The 27,355-nt window shown below is 38.6% G+C and overlaps 1 protein-coding gene across 13 annotated transcripts; it reads left to right on the top strand.

The window, feature by feature from the left end:
• Positions 1-3,593: 3,593 nt before the first annotated feature.
• Positions 3,594-26,108, top strand: ANKRD46 (ankyrin repeat domain 46). Of its 13 annotated transcripts, none has more exons than XM_087962047.1 (7): positions 3,681-3,903; positions 11,434-11,504; positions 12,769-12,892; positions 13,965-14,305; positions 17,624-17,782; positions 17,924-18,022; positions 24,231-26,108. In XM_087962047.1, the coding sequence occupies exons 4-7, from the start codon at positions 13,995-13,997 to the stop codon at positions 24,445-24,447; spliced, it is 786 nt and encodes a 261-aa protein (XP_087818173.1). In that variant the 5' UTR covers positions 3,681-3,903; positions 11,434-11,504; positions 12,769-12,892; positions 13,965-13,994; the 3' UTR covers positions 24,448-26,108. The 13 variants fall into 13 exon arrangements, with proteins under 13 accessions (XP_087818180.1, XP_087818173.1, XP_087818174.1 ...); XM_087962048.1 differs by having other exon boundaries at positions 3,681-4,000; XM_087962054.1 differs by lacking the exon at positions 12,769-12,892 and having other exon boundaries at positions 3,594-3,682.
• Positions 26,109-27,355: the final 1,247 nt, after the last annotated feature.

Below are 27,355 nucleotides of genomic sequence, written 5' to 3'. Positions count from 1 at the left end.
TGGCAGTTCGAATCTCACCAGGCTCAAGGTTGATTCTCAGCCTTCCATCCTTCCGAGGTGGGTAAAATGAGGACCCAGATTGTTGTGGGCAATATGCTGACTCTGTAAACCGCTTAGAGAGGGCTGTGAAGCACTATAAAGTGGTATATGTACTGTATTTCAAATAACAGATAATCAGAGTTGGTAAGGACCTTGAAGGTCATCTAGTCCAACCCCCTGCCCAAGCAGGAGACCCTACACCATTTCTGACAAATGGCAGTCCAATCTCTTCTTGAAAGTCTCAAGTGATAAATATAAGTCTAAGCGCTATTATGCTTTGGTATATGATTCCACACCCTGCATAAGTCCTACCCTGTACATGACTGCATCTAGCAAAAGCCGTAATGTCACCTCATGACGCCATCACACACCAAAAAATGCAAAATGGCATAGGCTGCCCCTGCCATTCATGTGCGGATGGATGGATGCATGCAATAGCACCTGTCCCCACGGGGGGGGGGGGATCCATGCCAAGAGGGCAACGATCGATATTTTACAAAATCAGCTTCCTTCTCAAGAGGAAGGAGAACCCCCAGGAGGCAAGATGTACGTTCAGGTGACTTTATAGTATATCCTCCATCTTGGAGTTGGGTTTTACAGCATAGGAAGTCCTATTTAAAATGCCATCATCAGGGATTCTCTGCCATCTAACAGCAACAATTTCTTGCTTTAGTGCAGAATCCCGGTATAAGGAGGTGTCTCCCATGTCAGGCGGCCTGCGGAGGCGCCAGTCGCAACGCCTCTTCGCTGCCTGGATAGAGCTACCCAGAAGCCCAAAGGCAGGGGTCTTCAGACTTGACAGCTTTAAGACTTGTGGACTTCAGCTCCCAGAATTCCTCCTCCAGTCATGTTAGCCCAGGAATTCTGGGAGTTGAAAGTTCACAAGTCTTAAAGCTGCCAAATTTGAAGACCCTTGCCCAAAGGGGCTGTGGGGTTTGAGTCTTGGGAGACACAGCAACGGTCCCTTGACGAAGCTCCAGCAAGCCTCTGCTATTAAATGCCAAAGACTTGCCAGCATTTGGGGGGGAGCAAAGTGTACGCGAAATAAGCTGCTTTTTTTTTTTTTGGTGGCCTCTCTTTATAATACTAAGCCTTTTTCAAATGTGCAAACAAAGCAAAATAAAAACAAATCTGGACCAAACAGAGTCAACCCCACACCTCTCTTTTTTTTAGGTGGGGGGCAGAAGGGAGCCTTCATTCATCAAGGCTCTATTTTCCCCCCCCCACCCACACACACAATCCAGAATTCTCAGTTCAGACGCCAATAATGGTCCTAATTCAGGCCTCTTATGTAAAGGCCCAGCGATTTGCTGAGGGAAAAAAGTGAAAAGAAAGAAAACACGATGATTTATTTATTTATTTATTTATTTGATTTGTCAATTGTTTACAAGATAATAAGTACAAGTGTATACATAGTTGTGAATATATGAAATGGGTACATATAAGAAAAATAAAAGAATAAGAGAAACAATAGGACAGGGACGGTAGGCACGTTGGTGCGCTTATGCACGCCCCTACAGACCTCTTAGGAAAGGGGTGAGGTCAATAGTAGACAGTCTAAGGTTAAAGTTTTTGGGGTTTGGGGAAGAGACTACAGAGTCGGGTAGAGTATTCCAGACATTGACCACTCTATTGCTGAAGTCGTATTTCCTGCAATCAAGTTTGGTGCGGTTTACTTTGAGTTTGTATCTGTTGTGTGCTCTTGTGTTGTTATGGTTAAAGCTGAAGTATTCATTGACAGGTAGGACATTGCAATGTATGATTTTATATACCATGCTTAAGTCAGACCGAAGACGGCGTAATTCAAGGTTTTCTAGTTTTAGAATTTCGAGTCTGGTGGCGTAAGGTATTCTATAACGGGTAGAAGAGTGGAGAACTCTTCTTGTGAAATACTTCTGGACTTTCTCAATTGTGTTAATATCACATACGTGATAAGGATTCCAGACTGATGAACTGTATTCGAGTATTGGTCTAGCAAATGTTTTGTATGCTCTGGTTAGTAGTGAGATATTACCAGAGAAAAAGCAACGTAGGATTAGGTTAACAACTCTTAATGCCTTTTTGGCTATGTAGTTGCAGTGAGCTCTAGCACTTAGATCATTAGAGGTGAGTATTCCCAGGTCCTTTACAGAGCTTGGGTCATCAACAAGATCTTGACTATTCAGCTTGTATTTTATTTTCTGATTTTTTTACCAATATGTAAGACAGAGCATTTATTTGTTGAGATTTGGAGTTGCCATATGTTAGACCATTCAGATACATAGTCTAGATCTTTTTGAAGGGTAGTAGTATTGTCTGTGGTATTGAACAGCTTTACATCATCAGCGAAGAGAACGCAATTGCTCTTGATATGATCACAAAGGTCGTTTATGTAGATTATGAAGAGAGTTGGTCCTAGAACACTGCCTTGGGGAACACCACTATTGACAGGTACTGGATTTGATAGGGCGTTCCCAATTTTGACCATTTGTTGTCTGTTTGACAGGAATGCTTCTATCCAGTTATTCAGTTGTCCAGAGATACCATAAGATTTTATTTTTAGGAGTAGTTTGTCGTGTACCACTGAATCAAAGGCTTTGCAGAAGTCTATGTAGATTGCGTCTATTGCTTTGCCCTGGTCGAGTTGTGTAGTCCATATGTTTTTGCAGTGTAAGAGTTGCAGATTACAGGATAGTTTTTTCTGAAACCAAATTGTTTATTGGAGAGTAGGTTGTTTGTCTCTAAATGGAGGATGATGGATTGGTTAATAATTGATTCCATGACTTTACAGGTGACGCAGCATAAGGAGATTGGTCTGTAATTTTCAACTAGGCTTGGGTCTCCCTTTTTGAAGATGGGAATGACTGTGGCTTGTAACCATAGGTTGGGCAAGGAGCTGGTTCTGAAAGATTTTTCAAAGATTATGCTTAGAGTAGGTTAGATTAGATTATGCTTAGAGTAGGTTGTTTGTCTCTAAATGGAGGATGATGGATTGGTTAATAATTGATTCCATGACTTTACAGGTGACGCAGCATAAGGAGATTGGTCTGTAATTTTCAACTAGGCTTGGGTCTCCCTTTTTGAAGATGGGAATGACTGTGGCTTGTAACCATAGGTTGGGCAAGGAGCTGGTTCTGAAAGATTTTTCAAAGATTATGCTTAGAGGTTTGGCTATGGCAGCGGATAGTTTTCTTAAGAAGTAGGCACATATTCCATCCGGTCCAATAGATAGAGATGGTTTTAGGTTGCGTAGTGCTTTTTCAACGTTGTCTACTGTAAAATCGATATGTATTAGATCATTATTGTTGTCTGTGGTACGGCTAGGAAACATTGGGCAGCTTTGCTGGCTGGGGGATTCTGGGAGTTGAAGTCCTCCAGGCTTAAAGCGGCCAAGGTTGGAGACCCCTTATCTACTGCAAGGTGGTCGCTAAGAAAACGGCTTGATGGCCCACAAATCAAAATGTCAACACCGACTTGGCGGCACGTCATCCATCCACCAATCCACGAAACCTCCAGGCCCCTGATAGTTTCTTCCCCAAGCCACGCAAACCACCCAATTTCCTTTTCCCCCGGACGAATTCCCCGCGTTCCGGCCATTTCCACGCACTCCCGCCGCCCGCGCGCAAAGAGGCGAAAAGCTGCGACCAGGAACCGGAAATGCTGGGTCGGGAGCTGCGGGAAGGCTCGCCGCGCCTCGCTTTGGCTCTTTAAGCGGCGGCCTGGTTTTTCGGGAGCGATTCTTTCCGACCGGCCCTGAGGAAGAGGCGGGAGAGGCGCCGCGGAATCGCCATCGGGAGGCCGCCCGTGAAAGCCTTTGGCTGGTTTGGGGACTCACTCGAGTTGGGCGACACGAGTCTCCACTCCCCCCGTCGCAGCGTTTGCCCGGTTAGATGCGGGTTGGCTCTGAGGAGGCGGACGGGGAAGAGGGAGTTCTTGGAGAGGGAGCCGGTGCTGGTGGTTTAGCAAGGCATGGGAACGCCAGGTAGAAAAAACCCAGCCGCCATTTGGTTTCACAGCCTGCGAGGCTGCCTGGATTGGAATACGTTTTCTGACAACCGAGGATCGTGCTTTAAAAATACGTGTGTGAGTGTGAGTGTATGTATGTGGATGGATGGATGGATGGATGATAGATAGATAGATAGATACACATATATGTGTATGTATGTGTATATGTATATGTATATATATAGTATGTATGTGTGTATATATACACACACACACACACAGATAGATACATATATATTTATCTACAGATAGATATAGATGTGTGTGTATGTATACGTGTGTGTATGTATATATGTATATTTGTTTTCTTAAGTTTTCGTGGGTATATGTATGGTATTCAGCTTTGTTCGGGTATTTTCCCACGTCATTATAGTTCTGCTTTTATATATACATATACATACATACATACATATATATATATATACATATACATATACATATACATATACATATACATATACATATATGGATATATGGATATATGGATATATGGATCTTTGGTTATTCGGGTTTTCTCCCGTGTAAAATTGGAAGTATCTAGGCCACGTTTCGATGAAGTCTCATTCGTCATCTTCAGGCTTGTGTCTTTGGCTTTGTGCTTCTCGGAGTAATGTGAGCTTGCAGCTGCTTCTTCCTTTTAACTGCTAGTGGGGATGTGACTTGATTGGGTGGGGGCTTGGCTGTGTTCTGATTGAGTGGGGTGTGTGTTCTGATTGGTTGGAGGTTTGGCTGTGTTCTGATTGGTTGGGGGGCTGGCTGTGTTCTGATTGGCTGGGGGTGTGTTCTGTTCAGGTTGGGGCTTAGTTGTGCTCAGGTTAGTCTTAGTTGCTGGGAGATTTGAGCTGGTGAGATGTGATCCTGTTTGGCTTCACGTTCATGGTCATGCCACATCTTCATGGTGGGCGTCTGTTCGCTTCATGTATGGGTCGGAGGGGTTTGAAGCAGGTAGTGATGCAGCTGCGGCTTCTGGTCCGTGGTCGTGTCTCATCATCTGTGTGGGTGTGAGTCTGCTTTCTTCGTGGAAGTGTGGTAGCATCTTGTGTGGTTCTCGTGGGTGTGGGTCTGGTGTCATTTTTCATGTTAGGTACTCGTTTGTTAATGAGGGCGGGTTTCCAAATGGCTGGTAGGCAGGAGGTATCATCTCATTTATTCATGCTATGTGGCCGTTTTTCTATCTCTATGGCTTCTCTGATTATTCTGTTGTTGAAGTGTTCAGTTTTGGCGATAGTTCTGGTATTTTTAAAGTCAATCTCATGTCCTGTGGCTTTGAGGTGTTGGACCAGGGAAGAGGTCGGTTCTTCTTTTTTGATTGAGTTCTTGTGTTCTTCAATGCATGCACTTATTCTTCTATTGGTTTGTCCGATGTATGTGATGGGGCAGGCGGTGCATAGGATTTCGTATACTCCTTGGTTTTCTAACTTGATTCTGTCTTTAGGATGGTGGATATTTTTCTGTTTGTGAAGAATGCTGTCTTAATGTTGTGTTTTTGGAGGATCTTGCTGATTTTGTCTGTAGTGCCTTTTATATATGGGAGGAGGGCTTTGCCGTTCTCTTCTCTTTCTTGGATTTTGGTTGGGGTTTCTTTTTGGATTAGGTGGGTAATCTTTCTTTGTAATCCATTGGCTGTTAGTACGTTAGTGAGAGTGTGTAGTTCGGTTTTTAGGTGTTGTTTGTCGGCTAAGCATTTTGTTCTGGAGATGAGTGTCGGCTACGGAATTGATCTGTGCTGGGTGGTGGTGTGAGAGTGCGTGTAGATAGCAGTTTGTATGTGTTTTCTTCTGGTAGATGGTGTGTCCTAGGGAGCCATTGGATTTTTTGTATACTAAGACATCTAGGAAGGGAAGTTAATTGTTAGCTTCTGTTTCCATGGTGAATTGTATTTTGGGGTGTAGGCTGTTGAGGCCACACGGGAGAGAAAAACTGAACAACTTCCTCACACACCTCAACAGCCTACACCCCAAAATACAATTCACCAGTGTATGTATATATGTGTATATATGTATGTATATGTATGAAACAAATACTAGCATTTCCAGCCTACAAGCAGGAGATCTATCATCTATCTTTCATGTATCTATCTATCTATCTATCTATCTATCTATCTATCTATCTATCTATCTATCTATCTATCTATCTATCTATCCTGCTTGTAGGCTGGAAATGCTAATATTCATTTCATTAAATGTACTCTGTGACTCTCTCTTAACACCAAGAAATATATAAATATCGAATCAGTTTTTGTATTATTTACATTTAACTGGATGGGGAGCTTCTGACCTCTCAAGCAATGCCGAACTATAAACCCCAGCTTCAACCACCCATGCCCAAGCTGGCTGAGGCTGCTGGGAGTTGCAGTTGGACAAGCTGTTTATAAAATCCTCCCTCTTCAAAGTGAACCTTGGATTGTAAATAATCTCAACTGGAGTTGGACAATCGGTGGATTCAAATACATAAGAATATTGCCATGATAAAGATCCTGTCGATGAGAAATTTCTACAGCATTCTAAACTTATTTATTTCTGCTCATTCATTTAAAAAAGTATTCTCAGGAAAATTTCAGGGGGAAGGGTGGTTTACAAAATGTTTTGTATGTTTCAATGTATTTTTTCTGTTTGTTTCAACGGTAGTTTACTGCTGTTATGCTTCATTATGCTTTAAATAACTGCTAATTCAAACACAGGAATATAGAAACTAAAGACAGCTGTATATTTTCCATCACTACTTTTTACTGTGGATACCAATATTTATTGGGTTTCGTTTTACAACAATTGAAACCAAGTTCCAGTTCAGTGTTTCCCAATCTTGACAACAAATTAACATTGATTCCCCAAAATTCCCCTGCTAATTTTGGAGGTCTATAAAACTGGAAATCTGGTTCTTATCTAACCAGGAGTTATTTTGTTAATCATTACATTTCTTTTATTTATAAACTCTAAATTATGTGACGTCCACAGCATTGAGTTATATAATCATAAATATCACTCTAGCAATATAAAGCCCGTCTACTTTCTTTGATATGCTAGTAGAAATGGCAAAAAAACCCTCTAAATTTCTAATGTTCAAAACTGTGAAATAATGTAGAATATTTGGAGCTTTTATTGATTGATTGATTTGTCAATCGCTTACAAAATAATAGGAATAAGTATAAACATCAGTAAGAATACAGGAAATAGGTACGAATAAATGGGGACAATAGGACAGTGATGGTAAGCACTTATGCATGCCCTTTAGTAGTTTATAGTAAAGATAGTAGTTTCTTAGTAGTTTCTTAGTAGAGATAGTAGTTTTACTCTATTTGCGCTTTCTCCAGAAACCAAATTGATTGAGTTAGGGTTATATTTAAATATGCTATGCTAACATAGTAAAAGGGGCAAAAAAATATTGATCATAAGTTCATCAGAGGAATATTTATTGTGAATATATAATATTAGGATGTTTTGCAATATATCTTCTATATCCACCATAACATCTTCCATTCTTCAGTAGTAATCCCTTCATTCATTGGGAGCTACAACTTATAAAAACAACACAATGTTATATTGAAATATGTAGAAATTGTCACCTATTCTTTTAAAAATGAATACATACGATATTTTTGAATTCTGGGAAGGAGCAATGTGATGCACAGAAGAAAGAGAATTCAGTGAAGGTAAAATGGATTCACAAAATAAATACTAAACATACACCAGAAATCTTTCTTAGAGCTTTTTATAAACATCAGACAAGACAGCTAATCCTATTTTCATTTTTAAAGTTGTATTTAAAATATTTTAGAATTACGCAGTTAATATTAACGTATTACTGAGATTTCAGGGGAGAAACAGGGATGTTCTCATGGAAATTACCCCACTCAGGTTCTGGTGGGCAAGGGAAGAGGAGCCTAGCTGTTGGCAACCACAATACTCTGTTGCTTTCTAGAGAGGTTAGACTGGAAATAGCTTGATTTGAGGTCTTATTTGTGTGGTTGGGCAAGTAGGATGTTCTTGTTGTTTATTGCTGCCTCAGACAGCAAGATGGGTGACATATAAATCTAATAAATAAATAAATCATCCTGCTACACATGGCAATCCTGCCAAGACTGCTCAACCTGATTGCTTAAGTAGTAATGGTGTTTCTCCATTTATTAGTCCTGGAGGACTTCAACATGATTCACCTTGAGAAGGAGTTTGGATCAACTCAGTTCACAGTAGCCATGACAGTCATGCATCAGATTCAACTTATTGTGAGCTCAATGCATATAAAACACACACACTAGATCTGTTTGTTTTGTGAAAGACAAGGTGTGATCTCAAAGTGGGGGATTGTATATTGTAATCTGCTTGTCGTGGACAGATTATTCTGATTGCTATGGAATTTGGCAAAGCGCCCTACTCCACAGTAAGGCGGATCTAGTGGATTGGCCTATCCCACATTTCTACTAGATTTGATGGGTTTTCAGAGATCTCTTGGCAGGAAATTTGGCTGAATTTCTGGTTTGGAATAATTGCATATCCAAGGCTTTGGACTGGATTGCACTGGAGTGGCCTCCCTACGTGCTAATCTGCTCTAGGAAATGAAGTGGCGGAGAAAATGATTAGAGTACTGTTGGACAGTGATTTGTCTTGAGTCCGATTGGTATGAATTCATGCTCAAGCCCAAATAATGGGGATTTAGTTTACAAAAAAAATGAATGCCAACCAGCAGCCCTATTTAAGGCAGCCCTCTCCCTTTTAGCAAAGAGTAATCAGGATTATCTGACAAGCACTGTGAGAAATTTTCATGACATTTAGTGGTCGGACTTAGACTCTATGGTAGTTAGAGAGTATCCATGCATTAGTTTTCTCTTGTGATATAATATGGGGTTATTTTCAGTCTGTGAGACCTGAGGAAGTGGATAGGGTCCACTCTCCACTTACTTTTAACACTTATTTTATTTTTACATAAAATTGCTGGGAGAGGTGATTTGTCAATATGTAGTCTAATACCATCAATATGTGTGGATGACTTTCAGCAATGTATCTCAGTGCTCAACAAGTGATGCAGTGGAAGTGCTGATCCAGGGCATGGAGGATATCAGGATCCGGAGATCTCACCCCTTTGGACAGATCAAGAAACAGCAAAGATGACCTCTTGGCTTGGAGGTTTTGTTAATTGCCAGTGAGTTTCCTGGTATGATTCAAGGTGCTGGTTATCACCTTTAAGGCGCTACATGACTCTGGTCCTGGTTATCTGAGCGAACCTCTTCTCTGGCATTTATCTACCTGTCCAACCAGATCTCATTGTTCTCAATTCTCCCAAGTCCCATCCCTGTGGGATTGTTATCTGATGGGAACTTGGAGTTGTATTTTTTCTACCGCTGCTCCCATTTTTGGAATTGCCTTGTCTTAGCGCTTAGGAAACTTGAAAAACCTTTTCTCTTCCATCTTGCATGGGAGGGGATGTTTTATATAATATGCAGGTAGGATCTGCAGCAGGGGTGGGTTTCTACCAGTTCTGTCCACCTCTGTAGAACCGGTAGCTCTGAAGAGCAGCAGACATAGAACCGGTTCTATGTCTGCTGATGTTTTTGCCCACCCAGGCTCTTACCTGATCTCTATTTCCTGATTTTTCAACTTCAGCTGCCAAATGAGGCACAGCTGCAGTTAAAAAACAGGAAAAGAGGGCTGTTTCAAAGGCTCCGTCTCTGCACACAGCATGCTGATGATGATTTACAGGCGCGCGGCTCACAGCATGCAGGGAAGCTCACAGCATGCAGGGAAGCAAACCAGTAGTTAACTCTGTCGTATCTCATCCCTGATCTGCAGCACATATGACTTATTTATATGCATTTTATTTTTATATGTATTTGAAGGAGAGGTTTGCATTGTTTATTGTAAGCCACATATAGCTTTTGACAGCAGGCAGCATATAGATACTGAAAGAAACTAAATAAACAACTGTTACCATCATGCAGAATTGTATATTTGAAATTTATGATCACAAAATGTCACCCAAACACTCCCATTGTAATAGCTAGAAACCAAGTTTGGATATCACATAAGTGTAATGGGGAGATGTAGGGGAATATTTCTGAGTCCCTTCAGTAAAATAATAATAAATATACCAGACAACCTGTGACCTGTTGGTTATGTTGTGGTTTGCCGGCAGCCAGTGCGAATGGCAGAGGTATTAGACGGTGAGGATGAAAGGGAACCAGTCTGGCGAGGACTTAGATGAGGGTCCTGCATCTGATGCAGGGATGGGGCCAGGACTATCTGAGAGTGGAGTGCTGCCTTCGGAGCCATTGGAGTCTGGCAGCAGCGAAGCAGAGGACCCCGGGGAGCCTGTTCCCAGTGCACGTGTGTAAAGGGCTGCTAGAAGGAGAGAGCAGCAACTTGGGAGTAAGGCTGGGAGGTGATTGCCTCTCCCATAAGGGATAAAAGCCAGCCCTCGGGGATGTGCTCTTTGCAGGAAGCAAAGAAGTTCATTAGATTCTGATTCCTCCTCGCAGTCCTGCAGACTCTGGTTTGTCTTTGCTGGAACTTCTGTCGGTTTATCTGCTAATTAAGTGAACATCTGTTTCTTGGCAGCCTTTTACAGCCTCGAAAACCATGCTCTTATCTCAGACAATTGTGTTTAATGAGTCTTGGCTGGGAATTCAAATAATTCCCAGCGTCACATTAGAAAAGGTTTGCTTTTACACACAGCATGTGTTTTCTTAATTTGAACGAAGCCTGGGTCAGAACAGGTTAGCAGTTTATCTGATCTGATCTTCAGCTTCCAAAGGAGTGGACTGTCTACCTGGCCTTTACAGGGCTAGGTTGGGATTGGCCTAGCAATCAATCTTGGTTGCTTTAGTCTCCTTGTTATGTCTGGTCCTTTGTAAATTGTTGTTCCATTTGGTTTTGAGCTGCAAATGACTTTCAGGAGCTTTTTCCTGCTGCTTCACGTTTTGAGGAAAGGTTAGGAAGAACAGAGCAGCAAAAATAGAGAAATCACTTTCAAGAGGTAGCAAAGTTATAGAAAATAGAAGGAATCTAGATCCATCCATATGCTACTGCATTGAAATATGTGTTTATCATATTACAAGAGTGGCATTTGAAAACATTGGACAATGAGAAAGGTGAATTGATTTGATTCTAGGGTAATTTGAGCTTCTCCATTTTATTTATTTATTTAGCAAATTGATTATAGCTACCCATGTCAAATGTAATGATTAATTCCTTACTACAAGTGGAATACTGCACTGTATGTAAGCTTCATAGTATTGCTTATGCAGACTTTACATAAGTAAAATGAAAACTGATGTTTTTAGTTGATAGGTTATATACTGCTACAAACAACCTGGTTGAAGCATATGAAAAAGTTGGTTGATTTTTAATATAATTTAGCACATTATAGTATTATCAGAAAACTGAATATCTTTAACAAGATTTTTCTTTTCTGTTATAGGTGTGCACTGGACCGTAAAGTGGATCAGAGCAGATTTAACAATCTTTGACCATATTCTGCACCTGCTGAAGGCAAGATTTTAACATTTTTGCTGCTACCTGTACCAAAATTGATAAAAAAAAATTCATATTTGATGATGGTTTTAAAGTGGTGATTTTAAAGTGATTAAAAAATTCTTTTTTTGCAACCAGTGTGGATTTGTGAGCTCTGAAAGGAGTAAGCTGTTCATCTTTAGGTAATAGAAGCATTTGAGAGTTTAGTTTACAGTGGCTAAAAAAGTTGGGGTGAATTTTTCAGCTGCATCATCTTGATGACGAAAGAAGCCTGAATTGCTTCCACTGAGATTTTAGCTAACTCTACAATTTACCAAAATTCCATAGTGGAAATTGGAAATTAAGGCAGTTTTTGCCACCTTTTTATTGTTCTCTCATTTTAGATGGAAACGACCTTGCAGCAATAAAGGCCTCTAGAGGGAGCTGAAGCTCTATAAAACATCTCAGGTCCTGTTAGTGCTACTTAACTTCTGTTAAAAAGAAGGTAGTTAGATAATTGTTTTCACATTCAAATAGCAAAAATGAAAATTGTGATATATTTCGGTTAATATATTCTAAGACTGTATTCACTGTTCTTCTTAGTTTAACGTCCTATGCAAAGTAGTTAACTCAAAAAGATTTGTTTGTTTTTTTTTATGTTGGTACAAGATACGAAATGCAGAACTGTGTGAAATTTTAAAAAACTGGAACAATGTTTCATCCCTTTGTTCTAATGTTAAGAGAAGTAGTTTCTTTGCTTCAGTGGTAAAGTGCAGACCGAAAAGTTCTGAGTAGAGACGTGACATTCACTTAAGGTATTTTTAATTCTTATATAAATGGCAGCTTTTCTGCAAATTGCAGCTGTTTCTCCTGGTTGAAGAGCCATATTTTAAAGCTTCCCTAGACTAAGGTGTTGAAGCTTCTTCCCTTTTGTCTGGCTGACCTAGAAAACCAGAACAATTAACATATATGGTTAAAAATCCTGGCAAGATGTTGAAGTTTTTGGCATCGTTTCCAAACCAAGCCATAAATTATAGTAACCAGAATTCCCTCCTGGTCTCCTTCATCCTCCAGCACTTCTCCCAAATAGCAGAAAACATAGGCAGGGCATATCTTGCCCTCAGCTTTTGCTAGGCAAGGATAAAGACAAAGCTTTTATATCTAGCTATGACTGGGAAAAAAAATCTCCACAGGAAAGAGAAGCAGCATATTGACCTTAATCAGTATTCTCAGCATGACCCTGGGCTTTCTGCTAAGCGACAACTAAATAAATACTCTGACCACCATTTATTATCTCTCACAGGAGTGAAAGATAACAATATGCAGACTTCACTCTGATGATGGCGAAAGTCTAATAGCCATCAATAATAGCACAAAATCTCAAAGAAAACTTGGGAACTTTATTGTAAAGCTCATAAACTCAGAAGGTGGGTGTGCTTATCACACTGTAGTGCCAGGTTTCCTTCTACTATAAATCACATCTTCCTCGGCTGCTGTTTGCTTAAAAGAGATCATAAATGCATCCTGCCAACCAACCACAGCTGTTGTTAGTTTCTGCAGATTGTCACATAAACTCCGTTTGAATACGAAAGAGGATGTACAAATCAAATCTTAGATTTTTGCTTCCGTTTTCCTGACTGCTCGTTGGCTATTTTAGTTGAATGAAATTATTTGTGTAAATAAAAATGTTCAATGGAAAATGCAGCAGCCGTTGTTTTGGCAAGTCCGGTGAGACACATACCAAGACGATTATCTTTTTAGCAGTTGCTAGTCAACTCCTCTGCCTGAATTAACAATTTCTGATATAAATAAGTAGTTCCCTGAGAAATAAATCCCATTAAGAGTGGTGTTATTAATAGAAAATACAAGAATTTCTGATCTATATTATCATTAAGTTACTTTGAGGCAGCCTGGTACAGGGTGCTTAAAAGTTTCTGAATCCTTTTGAATTTTTAATTTTTCTGCATAAATATGAGTATGATGTGTTCTTCACACAATTCTTAAAATTATATAAAGAAAACCCAATTAAACAAATAGATAAAAATTGTATATTTAATGAGGAAAATGATCAAAGAATTACGCAGAAATTTTGAACATTCAAAAGGGTTCACAAAATGTTGAGCACTGTACCTAGGCTTATGTTTTTTGACAATTGAAGAAAAGTATATTCCTTCTCTCTTTTTTTCAGGAATCTGTATATTATTTATATTGTAAGCCTGAGGATCAAAGTACAATATTCTGGAGAATACCTTACAACTATCATTGCAGTGGCCAAAACTAAGTTCTCAAAAATGAGAGAATCACAAATGTAACACCATCAAAAGTACAAGAAATATTTTCTGTTCGGAAAATAATGTGGAGCATCACATGTATATTATTCAACTTTCAGATCTTGCACTTAAAACAATAGCTTTTCTTATTTAAAAAAAAACAATTGTTTAAAACTTTGGCATTATTCTTATTAACAAAGGCTCACAATTTCTTCCATTTCATTTTCAGCTGCAGGTTGGCTACATTTCCCATTCAGTCATGTCGTACGTGTTTGTAAATGATTCTTCCCAAACAAATGTGCCTCTGCTACAGGCTTGCATTGATGGAGATTTTAACTATTCAAAAAGGCTACTGGAGAGTGGCTTCGACCCAAACATCCGGGACAACCGTGGCCGAACAGGTCTTCACTTAGCAGCAGCTCGAGGAAACGTTGATATTGCTCAGTTGTTGCACAAATTTGGGGGTGATCTTTTGGCCACGGATTACCAAGGTAACACAGCTCTTCACCTGTGTGGACATGTTGATACCATTCAATTCCTCGTCTCCAATGGACTCAAGATAGATATTTGGTAAGGTTGTCTCTCTGCCGTATGCCTAAAAATCAGTCTTATCTATTAACACTTTGAATAGCTCCTGACAATATATTTCAGCTTTCTTAATCTTTATTCGTCAAAAATTCAGGAATGATGACATTTTTGTTGTATTTTCTTTTGGGTAGCACTTATTCCTATGGTTCTTTCAGGGGGATTACTGTCAGCATAGAAACTATTAGTAACTATTCTTGATAGTGTGTTCTTGTCACAAACATTCTGTATAAAATGAGCTTATATCATGTTGCACTGGAGTTATGAATAAACCAGCAATCAGTGACCATTTCCAGCACTGCTACAATTACAGTATAGCTGCCAAATATTTAATCTTCGGTTTTTTCCGGCATGGCCAATAGTGATGAGGATTGATGTTGCAGCCCGGCAACATTCTGAGGGCACTTGCGTTGGTTCCTCCAGAGCACGTGCGTACATTGCATTGTTCTGATTCTGATGCCAACCCCTGACATGGAGATACCTCAAAATAAATGACCTCTTTTAATAACTTGAAATATATGTATATTTATTCCAATGTAAACAGAACTGGTTCAAGGCGTCCTTTCTGTTTCATTATTTTTCAGCCCTCACCCAACCAGCTCTCAGAATTTATGAATCAATCTTTCTCTGAAATGTTGTATATTCACTCTACCAGGCTCCTAGCATCTGTCATATGCCAGTTGTCCAGACAAAAGCACTTAGTGTACTGGATAAATAGCTATTTGACAAACACAATTAACAATAATCCCAGAATTGTTTGTTCTTTGAACTCTCTGTTCATGTATCCTAGTGGTTTGAAACTTAACCTTTGTTCTTAAATGATTGACGCTAAGCCTCTATTCTTTATTTTTATATTTGAGTTACAGTATTTTGCTTGGAGGTGATGACTAAGTTGGGTCAAAAGAAGGGAAACTTATGAGATTAGCATATACTTACTTGAACTTTGCAGTGGTTGTCATAATTAACTTGGGAATGACTTCGTGATCATAGAACAGAAGTTTCAGACAAGAATCAGTGCTGCAACTGTTATCATCATATGAAAAAAATAAAATAAATTCCTGGTGGTACTGCCTTGTTTACCATCTAAATAGCAAAAAAACAACGAAGAAAGTGGAAAGTACATATGTTAAAGCTTGAATGTGATTTTACACTTGAAATAAATTGTTTTCCTAGTTTATTTAAGTATAAATAAACCCAGTCAGTTTAGCTCTGAATATTTGTTTCCTAAAAGTTGCTTTTATTCCCCCTTTTGTGTCTGTTGTCTCAAATTCAAAGAACAAAGGTGCTTCAATAAGTAGTAAAACTAAAAAAGCCAACTACCCATCTTAGTTTTTCACCATAGTACAGGTAATCCTCAGTTAAGAGTGGCAACATCACCTGGTTGCCATTTGCAACCTCCTGCTGGCTTCCTCACTGAGTTTGCTTGTCAGAAGCCAACAAAGAAGATTGCAAAAGGTGATCATCTGACCACAGAAAGTTGCAGTATTGTAATTGCAAACCAGGTGCTGAGTAACTGGATCGTGATCGTAGAGACACTGCAATGACTGGAGCTCCAAGGACTGATCACAAGTACCAATGGTTCAGCACCAGGGCCAATTCAAATAGTTGCTGAGAGCAGTCATTAACTGAAGACTGTCTGTAGTGCTTTGTATATGTAAAAAAGTCTTCGCATTTCTATTTTAGAAATGAACACCAAAGTTTTAAGAAAGAGTAGAGTTTAGTGATTTCCTGTACAGTGACCATATGCAGTTAAAAAAATAACTTTATAAGCCATGGTGGCACAGTGGTTAGAATGCAGTATTGCAGGCTAATTCTGCCAACTGTCAGCAGTTCGATTTTCACTGGCTCAATGTTGACTTAGCCTTCCATCCTTCCAAGGTCAGTAAAATGAGGACCCAGATTGTTGGGGGCAATATGCTGACTCTAAACCGCTTAGAGAGAGTTGTAAAGCACTCTGAAGTAGTATATAAGTCTAAGTGCTATTGCTATTGCCAATCAGTCCTCATATTTATGACCTTTGCAGGTCGTAAAGCAAAGGGAAACTGTAGTAAGATCATAAGTACAGTTGTGTCCCAGTTATGGTTGCTAAATAAAGAGAGGAGGCTGACTTTAAAACTGCAATAATAGGCAGAACCTTAGTAGGCTGTCAAAATGGCTTCCATGTAGCAACTGTAACATTATAAAATTGCCTTTTTCATGCTTCAGTGGACAATAATGTAATAATATCCTACAAAATCTAATCATTTTACACATACTCTTGACTTTTAAATCTGATGCAGTTGAAACATATTCAAGTATTTCTATCTCTAGTTAATTCTGCATGCTATATAGTTAACTAGATTTATTTACATGTTTGTATTATTACTAGAGATTTTCAGCTTTTCATTGAAACAAAGCAACTTCTATCATTTTGTGGGAGAGATCCAGCAATTTATCAACAGCTTGCTTTTCAAAGGACTTAATTAAATTACGTTTTGTTTTAAAATCCAGAAGAATATAACATCCTTGTAACAAAGTCAGAGTAACTGTTAGATCAAAGTGCTTGACTTAAAGTATAATGCAATTTAATGCAAATTCAACCAGATTATTAACATGCGATTATTGTCTACAATTATGGCCCTATTACTTGAAGCACTTTCAGAGTTGTAGATGAAAAATAATGAGGTATGTTTCCAATAAATTAAGATAAACGGATTCCGCCCCCCTAAAATTGATATGTACCATATTTTTCGCTCTGTAAGATGTACTTTCCACCCCCCCAAAAGTGGGTGGAAAGATCTGTGAGTCTTATGGAACAAATATTGTGTCACAGACCATGAAGTGTATTACCTCAGGGGTCCCCAACAGTGGACCAGTGCTGGTCCTTCGGTGAATAGTAGCCAGGCCGCGGCAGTGGGGTCCTTTTACAGAGCTCAACCCCACCTCTTCTGTCTTTGTCATTGCCCGCCTCTTCTGTCTTTTTTCCCCAGTGCAGGAGTCAATAGGCAGAGCTGGCATATGAGAGGAGTCCTATCTGTGGTCCTCTCAGGCTCTGCCTCCTGCCTGCACTACACTGCTGCTCCATATTTGGCGCTCCATATATACAGTACTCTGATGGGGGGGCATTCTGATGGGGATGGAGATGTACTAATATAAATATAGTAGTACACCATTTGGTTCAGAATATTTTTTCCCCTTGTTTCCTCCTCTAAACCTAGGTACGTCTTATGGTCAGGTGCGTCTTATAGTGCGAGAAATATGGTATACCTTTTTCTGATAGACCCTATTCTATTGCCTTTTTTTCTCTTTCTCCACTTCACATAGCAATCATCAAGGTGCAACACCTCTTGTCCTGGCAAAACGAAGAGGGGTGAATAAAGATGTGATTCGATTGCTTGAATCTTTGGAAGAGCAAGAAGTGAAAGGGTTCAACAGAGGAGCCCACTCAAAGCTGGAAACAATGCAGACAGCTGAAAGTGAAAGGTTTGCCCTCCCTTCCCCCATTGTTTGGATTCTATTTTACTGGTTAAACATCATTGGAAAAATTGTCTTATGTGGAGCTTATTCTGCATAGTGGAAAAGGTCAGGGTTTATTATGTGACATTTTTCTCCCAAATTTTGTAGCTGGAGATGTTTAGACTCTTCATTGGAAAGAGTTCTAAAGAAGTTGGACTGTCACATGGCCAATGAACTTCAGGAGTCAGCTCAAATTGCCTATTTGGAGTAAGTCATTGTCTTTGAATGAAATATGACTTGACAGTCCTTTGTACAATTAATAAATACTTACACATAGAAAACTCAACGCTGGAGAGAAGGTTCTAGTTTTTCTTTCTCCTTGAGATTATTTTCTCTTTGTAGATTGTTTGAATAGAGAATGCTCCGGTCTGCTTTCTGAAGTGGTCTGGCTCAAATGCAACTTGTGGGCTAGTTTTTTCATAGAAAAGATATGGGTTTCACAGAGCACATCACATGACTGATAAAAAAATGCTGTGCTATTTTAAAGGAAGCTAATGCCTTTGCAAATACATTATGAGATCTTGAGGATTAGGTAGAAGTTGTGCTTACAGCTTTCTGACAGCTGCATGCTATGTAGTTAAGCATTCTTAGATAGATAGCAGAGAAAAGATCTATCGCTTCTGGCACCGTGACTGAATGCTCACAACCCCATCTCCCTTGCTTTGGACATATGTAGATATGCCTATCTTAATATCTTCATATTTATACAAAGCAAGTTGGAACATACATATGTTTGGATCTTCATTCTGAAAAAGATAAGACAGGATGAAAACAAGGCAAGATTGCTTTCAGTTTCTTTTCTCTTTCAGTATAGTTATTTTGGGAAGTTGGGGGGGGGACCTTGCTCGAGTTTCAGTATTTTAGAAAGTATTGTCCTATTATGAAATATTTTTTCTTTTTGCCTGGAAGGCCACCTCTTATTTTCTGTCTGAATTCTTGGGTGGCCAAGGCCTAGAGAAATAAAAGACAGAGAATGTGGGTAGGATCAACATTTTCAAAGTTTTTTTCCCCTTAGATTTTCAGAATTGGGTTTTTTTTAGGAGGGTTAAGCCTATATCAAAGCTTAAATTAATTCATTTTCTTTTCCACTGGAGATGGGAGGAAATTGTTTGACTGTTTCTTGAATGTTTTGCTGTTGAAATTCTGTAGGGCTGCATTCAGGGACCTGGGAACCACAGCGTGTAGACTGCCCACCCTTGTAGTATACTAAGCATTCTACTGCCAAATAAAATATTCAGGCAGATGATAAATCAACATTGATTTGGATGAATTCATTTTTTTGCATTAAGAATTAACTGTGATAAAACTACTGTCTTTGTGAATGTATTTCTTTAAGCAGTCAGCATTTGTACTTATGTACAATTCCAGTTTGGGAGTTGATTCCGAGAGTTGTAAATGTAACAAATAAATGTATACATGTGTATATTCTCTATTAAACTTTTTTCTTTCTCTATTTGCCAGTTCATTACAAGGAATGTTATGTTGCTTTGTGGAATGAGTCATTATTAAGTATATCTCTTAGCCATTTCAATAAAACACAATCAGTTTCTTTTATTCTACGATAGCCAAATATTGATAGGTTGTTTTTTCTTAAGGTTTTTTTGTAATCTTTTTTCAAAATTCTCTCAACTAGAAACTGAATGTAATTTCTTTTTCCCATACAAGTAATCTTCAACTTATGACCAGATTTTCAGCCGTTGAGCGGCAGAGAGATTTGTCCACAGTACCTCCTCCAAATCTCAGGGGGAGTCCCAAGGACTCTCACCCATTTGAGTCATCCTGCATTCTTTACCCAGATCGCTGTCCATTCGACGACCCATAAATACTGCAATTAGGTATGCCAGGATTGCAGTTGTTGAGCGAAGCAGTCACATGATGTCTCAATAATCATTTTACTCAACGACTGAGGTTCTGATCCTACTTGGGGTTGTAAGTCAAGAACTATCTGTACATAGAGGATCAAACTGTCTGCCTCCATCATATCTTCAATTCTGAGTGAATGTTTGCTTGTAAGTGGTTGGTGGGTCAGTGGTAAGAATGCAGAATTAGCCTGCAATATGCATTCTAACCACTGACCCGCCACTGACTGCTGATTGCCAGCAGTTCGAGTCTCACCGGTTCAAGATTGACTCAGCCTTCCATCCTTCCGTAAAATGAGGACCCAGATTGTTGGGGGCAATATGCTGACTCTGTAAACCGCTTAGGGAGGGCTATAAAACACAATGAAGCGGTATATAAGTCTAATGCTAGTACTAGTGCTAATAGCATGTACCTAATGAAAGGCAAGCTCCCATTACCTGTCCCAGCTCCTGCCCACTTAGCAGTTCAAAAGCATGCACATGCGAGTAGATAAAAAAGTACCACTTTCGGAGCGAAAGATAAAAGAGTTCTGTGTGCCATGATCAGGGGTGGGATTCTACCGGTTCAGACCGGTTCTATAGAACCACTTGTTATGATTCTGTGCAGTTCAGAGAATCGGCACAGTGTGCCCCTGGCTGGCCCCGCCCCTCTCCACCCAGTCAGTGCTTATCATACATGCCCGACATCACACGCATGCCCGACATCGCTGACTGTGTTCTCCCCCGCCCAGTCACTCCTTAAGGTATTTTTTTTTCTTGTCCTGATGATCAGCTGTGCCGATGATCAGCTGTGCCGGGATCCCTCTCGCTGTCTTACTGCTTCGCCCAGGAGGCTTCCCTGAAGCTCAGGAGGCAAAAAGGGGTCGTGGGGGGGGGTGAGGGTGGGGGGTACTGCGCATCCCCCCTCTCCATTTTCTGCCTTCCAGGGCCCCAGGGAAGCCTTCTGGGAGCAAAAACACCCCCCCCCGGAGGCTTCCCTGAGGCCCAGGAGGCCAAAAAAAAAAGCCGCACCCACTCAGTCACATGGCCATGCCCACCTAGCCACGCCCACAGACCCGGTTGTTAAAAAATTTGAATCCCACCCCTGGCCTTGGTATATAGTCCTGCAGGCCACATGACCATGAAAAATGTCTTCAAACAATTTTGGCTCCCTCAGCTAAGAAATGGAGATGAGCACCATCCCCTAGAGCAGGGGTGTCAAACTGGCGGCCCATGGGCTGGATCCTCATGTCATGTGTAGGCCACGCCCATCCCAGCTCTGCAAAGGAAAAAAAAAACATCGCGGTACGGCAGGTGATGGCAATGTGACACCGTGAGTTTGACACCCACGTCCTAGAGTCAGACACGACTGAAGAGGGGAAACCTTTACCTAATGAAAGTGTGATTTTTTAAAAAATTATCTGTAAAACTAAGCTAACTTTAGATTTACTATGTAACTTACCAGTGGAAAAATATCTTATTCTGCTGAAGGAATCTAAACAATAAGGGTTTACAATTTCCCTATAAATCAGGTTATGAAGTATTTTAAGTATTTTTTGTATAGAACCTTGCCAGTCAGCAGTTCTTATATCTAAGAATCAAACAAATTCAAATTTCAGTTGAAGTTGTAATATAAAAAGAGGCCATCTTTGCCTGATACTTTTTTTTCCTATTTTTTTTCTTCCTCCTGTTGCCATCAAATTAAGTGACTTTATTTCTCTAATCCAAATAATAGCTATTGAAGCTGTGTGCCCAGCTGTTATTTTTTTATTTCCAGTGAAGATAGTTATATTTAAACTCTGAAGGTATTTTCTGCTTTTGTACATATCCTAGGAAAGGTCTGCAACTAAAAATCAACCTTTGTATTGGTAACATTTAAAAAAAAAGGTTTTTCTTACCAGCAGAAAGACTCAGAAATGTTTAGCCACTTCCATATGTCTTCAAAATAGCTGATATTCCAGTCCTATTACCATTTTAGTATTTGGAGGTCATTTCGGTTGCCACAGTAATACAAGTAGTTACTGCAACTCAGTTTTCCTTTTTTTTTTAAAAAGAGCCCACTTTGTTTTCAACAGCCACATAACCTTTCCGCTTAGATTATATTATACCTTCATTTAACCTCTATAGTGGTTATAGATTAACTGTCTGAGTCTTAACCATTTTTTCTGTCATGCACCAATGGATACTTCTCTATTTTATCTAAAAAAGCTCCCTCATTTCTGTTCTCACAAGAATGAGACAATTGGTTCTGCAGTTACAAACAGCTTAAAAACTAAAGTAAAAAGTTTGGGAAATAGTATGTACTTTATGCATATTATCTCTTGTGATGACTCCTTCCAATGTATTTTTTAAAAATCCTGCCTTTTATTATTTTTTATAAATAATTCAAGGCAATGAACATACCTAATATCCTTCCTCCTTCTATTTTCCCCACAACAACAGTCCTATGAGATGAGAAAGGTTGGGATGAGAGAGAGTGACTGCTTCAAGGTCACCCAGTCGAGGTGGGAGTAGAATTTATTATACTCTACTGCAGACCCATTGCTGCAACCTCAGTTAATTTCAGTTAAGATCCTTCCCTAATGTTCAGGTGCCTTTTTAATTTTTTTAAAAAATAAAATATTATTTAAATAAAAGACACAAAGGTAGGGATCCTGCCAAATTGTTTAAGAAGCAATAAATATATTCCTGCGTGTATGTGTGAGTGCGCACGCGCGCGCGCGCACACACACACACACACACACACAGAGTATATCACTCTCTCACAAAAAGTGACTCTTGCTGGCATACACATCAGAAATGCAGAGATATGTACTGGTGGAGAACCAATCAAATTTGGGCAGTTTATTCGTAGGAAAGATTCTGGAGAGGAGGAGGGTATGTTCAATCCATATAATTTTTGGAAATTATTGATTATTGGAGAGGATCTTCCCTAGCTTTTAGTTTAGGACCAGGATAGCTTTGTTAGAGATAACTTTGCCTGTCCCGGATGGTCAATTTGCAGCAGCCTTTGATATCAATTATTGCAATGTTGATCTCGCTGGATTGGGACTAATAACACTGTGCCTCAGAGCCATAATAGCATTCGTTGAGGTCCTTTCTGGTGGGAGAAACTTAGTACAGATAACTTAGTGTTAGTCCAGGATTTGGGAGATGGCATATTTTGCCCTTGGACTATTTAAAAATCTCTCGATGCTGTTGCTCAAGAAGAAACAGTGAAGGCAATTAATATAGAGATGGTTCACAATTCTTGTTTTTGCCAAAGATCATAAATGTCTGGAGACAGTTTTAGAGTAGATGAGGATGAATTAACTGAAACTTAATCCAAATAAGACAAATTGATTAACCTGTTTGGTGGTGCACCATAAACTCTGAATGGAGTTTCTTTTCCTCAGGAGACCCAAATTTGTAGCGTGGGGATAAGGCTGGACTTGATGCTATTGAGAAAGCATTGATTTTCACAGTGATAAGACCACCTTTTCTCAGTCTAGGGCTGCATAGCAGCTGGGAGTCGGTCTACGGATGAAAGATTTTACTTTAGTTGCTGGGCCTTGGAAACATTCAGTCTAGAGCACTATAATACGTTCCATATGGATTTAATTTTTAAAAATGTTTGGAAGTTTCTCGCTTTGCAAATTGTAGCTATCCAGATGCTTGCGGTAGCTTAGCATTCCTAACATGTCAGTCCAATATTATATTAAATGAACTGTCTGCCTTCCGCAACCAAGCCCAGTTCAAAGTGGTTTTGACCATTAAAGCCTAAAGTGTATGGAATTGGATTATTTGATGTATTACTTCTATATACATATAGGGATCTGTCAAAGCCTATGGCTGATCTCGGAGTGTGGCAAATACAATTATATGGTCGGCAATACAAGATATGGCCTGTTCTGGGATGGCTTCTCATTTATAGAAATAGGTTCTTCATGTACATGTTTTGTTCACATATATTTCTATTTTCTTTTAAATAGACCTGAAGACTCTTCCCCCCTTCCTTTCTATGCATTAATAGTATTAAATATTGGGATGTTTCTTCATTTTGGAATTAATTTTAATGAATTTGGGACTATAGCACTGGGTTTTTTCCCCCTGTTTTGTAGTTATTTTGGCTGTACAAACAGCCCAGAAACTTTTAAAATAGATTAGTTATGCCTTCCTCATAAGAGGCCTATAAAGTATCTTAGCCAGCTAGGGAATTCTAGGAGTTGATGTGCACCTATCTTAAAGTTGCTAAGGTTGATGTGATCTATGTGATAAGAGCAATAAATTGGGTATATGTTTGGGGTTTGGGGCATGAAACAGTTTTATGAAAATTACTCTTAATGTATTTCTAGTTAAATAAACTGAATTCCTTTATAATATGCTTTACTGCTGAAAATAGCATTTATAATGCTGGCAAAGCACAGTTGCCATCTAAAGTGAAAAGAGGCTTGACGAAGCCTAGGTTTTCTAATTTTAATGGTAGCCCTGTTATTACCCACCTCTTCTTCCTCTGTTTCTGGTATATAAGTAAATCAGGATTAATGTGTGGTGTCCAAATTCTGTCTTCAGGGGTCTTTTTATTTCTATTTTCACAGTGCCATGGAAAGCCACTCTCTCCTCAACCCCAACCTGCAGCAAGGGGAAGGTGTTCTGTCCAGCTTCCGAACAACCTGGCAAGAATTCGTAGAGGACCTGGGCTTTTGGCGAGTGCTGCTTTTGCTTGTAGTCATTGCTTTGCTGTCTCTTGGAATTGCATACTATGTTAGCGGAGTGCTCCCCTTTGTGGAAAACCAGCCTGAGTTGCTGCATTAAAGGCAGTGTAAATTCATAGTGTCTTACTACTATTTGTAATGTCTCACTTTGTTCTCTGTTGGGCATGTGTTGGTAGCTGCATGTAAGGTTTAGACACACAACGCCCCCCCCTCTCCCCGACATTGTAAAGAACCCCTTCCAAAAATAAAGGATGCATTAGTCTTAGCTACATTACTGAAAGTACTCATCAACTGTATCTAACATGTTCTTGGATTATCATTAATGTAGTCTCTGCTGATAAAATGTGACAATATAAAGAAGCAATGGAAAGCTTTTCCTTGATACGCAAATGTTTATGATCAGGAGAGCAATTGGTTAGATAGAATGTCTCTAAAAATTGTTGTGGAATCAAGTCTTATGCTGTGGGCCTTTAAGGGTGGTCATTTTCTACAATTACAAGGAATTTCCAGCAGAAAAATAAACTAATTTATATTTCTTTGGTAAAGAAAACATATATCATATTTTTCAAGAAGCAACACTTGAGAATTTTTGCATAATTCCATAATTTTCACTTGAAATATTAACAGTTTTTCATTTATTTGGAACAAGACCAATATTTAGTTAATCCAAATGAGTTGGGAAATATCAATACTTATTGTTAGGAATTTTTCTTTCGGTTGGGGAGATTTTTTTTTACAAGTAAGCAAAAATGATGTTAATGGCTTGAAAATTTGAATAGAGGTATTGTGTAAAACTTGTGTCATGATTGTGGAAAAGGTTTATTTTGCCCTGTTTATAAAATATTATAAGTTTTAAACTAATTTTCCAAATAATTTAATTGCAATGAACTCCATGTCCTAATCTCTTAACATATGTATTGTTGTATATGTAAAATGAGACCTGACTTAAAACTATTCTTTGAAGTAAATAATATACCTAAATATAGGATCTTGTTAATAACTTCACTAAGATTATCTAACTAAGATTGATGGTTCAGGCACTTAATGGTGCAGGAAGTAATGTCTAGTTTTTTGCTGAACCGAAAATTCTGAAAATGAATCCAGATGTGCTGGAGCATACAGTGTCTCCGAGTTCTATTTATATCCAGGCAAGAGAGAAAATAATTGCAAATCTCTCTTCTTCTATATCCAAATAAGTAATTAATAAACCATGTTTAAAATCTAAAAATTGAAGCAAGTGATTGATATGTTTACCTCACATTAAGTTTTTCATGTTCATTCTAATGAAATATAATTTTGTGTTAAGGTGCAATCTTCTGTGTAAAATGTTCTGTAATATATTTTGTATTTTACTTAACATTGGAGGAAACATTGGAAATGGACTATTTGTACCCCAATTTTAGAATCTTTTTTAATGTTAACAAAATATCCTGAACACAATTCAGTCAAAGTTCTATCTTTTTAAAGACTTGGATTTTCAATTTAGCATTTCTTTTTTTGAAGTTTGTAGGATCTTGTTTAAAATAATAAACAGCAAATTCAAGACTACAAACAGGAACAAATTAACTGCTCAAAAGTGAATGTAGCAGAAATAAGATATAAGCTATTACAAGAATTATAGGCTTAGGGTGTCTTTTTGTAAAAAATAAACTTCTGTGTTATGTTATTTCTTTTCTATTTTACACTGCATAACTATTAATTTAATTATTAAGTGTATTCCAAGCATGCCAAGGTATTCCAAATAAATGTGTATAAACTACATATATGTTTCTATTTATGATACAATTTAAATCAAGAAAACTCAAGAAAGCAAGTAATAAAATCTAGTTCTTCATGGTCACTTTTTTGCACAGATCCATTATAGATTTCTCATCTCTCATACATCAAATTACAATAATTATGGTTGCTTATTAAGATTCATTTTAAGAAAACATATAGTTAAATATTAACATAGCCAATTTTATTCAGAAGGAATGCATAGCAGTTTCTGAATAATATGAATTTAACTATTTGGTCCATATTATAATCAAAACAAAACATAAAACAAAGATATTGGCAAATTCTAGGACTGCAGCTGATTTTTCTAATGAACCTGTTTTGGGTATTTACAATAAATTTGAAAGAATCAGCTAAAAGGAGTAGTGTTTTTGTATTTTATTTAGATTTTGGAGATTTTGTCAATCTTCAAGCTTAAGGCAAATATTAGCCAAGGGGTAGGAAGTAAATGCACAGACGCATCTACAATCTGCTAAGGAACTTCGTGACATAGTTACTAAGCTGGTGACTATGTGGCTGGTGAAGTTTATTGTTGCATCAGTTGTAGAGAGGATTGCTTGCATTAGGGCAGCAAGGCAAGTACAAACATTTAGAGCAGGGTTTCATAAGTTGACATCACTAGATACCATAAATCAGTTGGAGAACAAAGGAGGGAAAAGTCAAAAATCAAATATTTATATTATCTTTAGGGATGTTTGTCACTTCTTTTTTGTTTTTCTTTCTAAATATTTATAAACAGTATAGATATTTTGTTGTATTTTTTTTCTTTTGAGTATTACAAAAACAATTTGATGTACTTTGTTTTGTACATTGAACATCAATTCTACAATCATAACTCCCCTCTATAGAGTTTATAGAGTGTCTTTTTTCAGAATATATTTCTGCTTTAAGTAAAAAAAATGTTTGTCAATTAGGTAATGAAATCAAAAGGCTAAAGCTGAGTCCTGATAACAAGAGTATTCATGAGTAATCTGGACATGTTAGATTATCCTCTTTATTAAAAGAATCAGAGGAAAAGAAGGTGAGGGAATGACTCAAGGACACACCAATTTAAAGCAATTTCTGCGTTCTAAAACAAACAGCATACTGAACAATATTTAACATCTAACTGCAAAATGTCTATGGAGATTCTCAGTCATCCAGGTCATGGTTATCCCAAAGGTGCTTTTTTTTCAAGAGGCAACTGGACTTTCTGTTTTTTCTTGGAAGACGTTTCACTTCTCATCCAAGAA

This window comes from Notechis scutatus, chromosome 3, assembly GCF_049901735.1.
Source record: "Notechis scutatus isolate UNSWTSFEM ecotype Mainland chromosome 3, rNotScu1.2, whole genome shotgun sequence".
In the NCBI taxonomy this organism is placed as follows: domain Eukaryota; kingdom Metazoa; phylum Chordata; class Lepidosauria; order Squamata; family Elapidae; genus Notechis; species Notechis scutatus.
This window is presented reverse-complemented; position numbering and strand designations above follow the sequence as displayed.

Excerpts from the sequence above, each read along its gene's own strand:
- ANKRD46 (XM_087962045.1), top strand. The coding sequence starts at position 4,900 with ATGGTCATGCCACATCTTCATG. Across the intron at positions 4,922-11,433 it reads GGTCATGCCACATCTTCATG|GTGTGCACTGGACCGTAAAG; the intron begins GTGGGCGTCTGT and ends TTTCTGTTATAG. Across the intron at positions 14,306-17,623 it reads GGACTCAAGATAGATATTTG|CAATCATCAAGGTGCAACAC; the intron begins GTAAGGTTGTCT and ends CACTTCACATAG.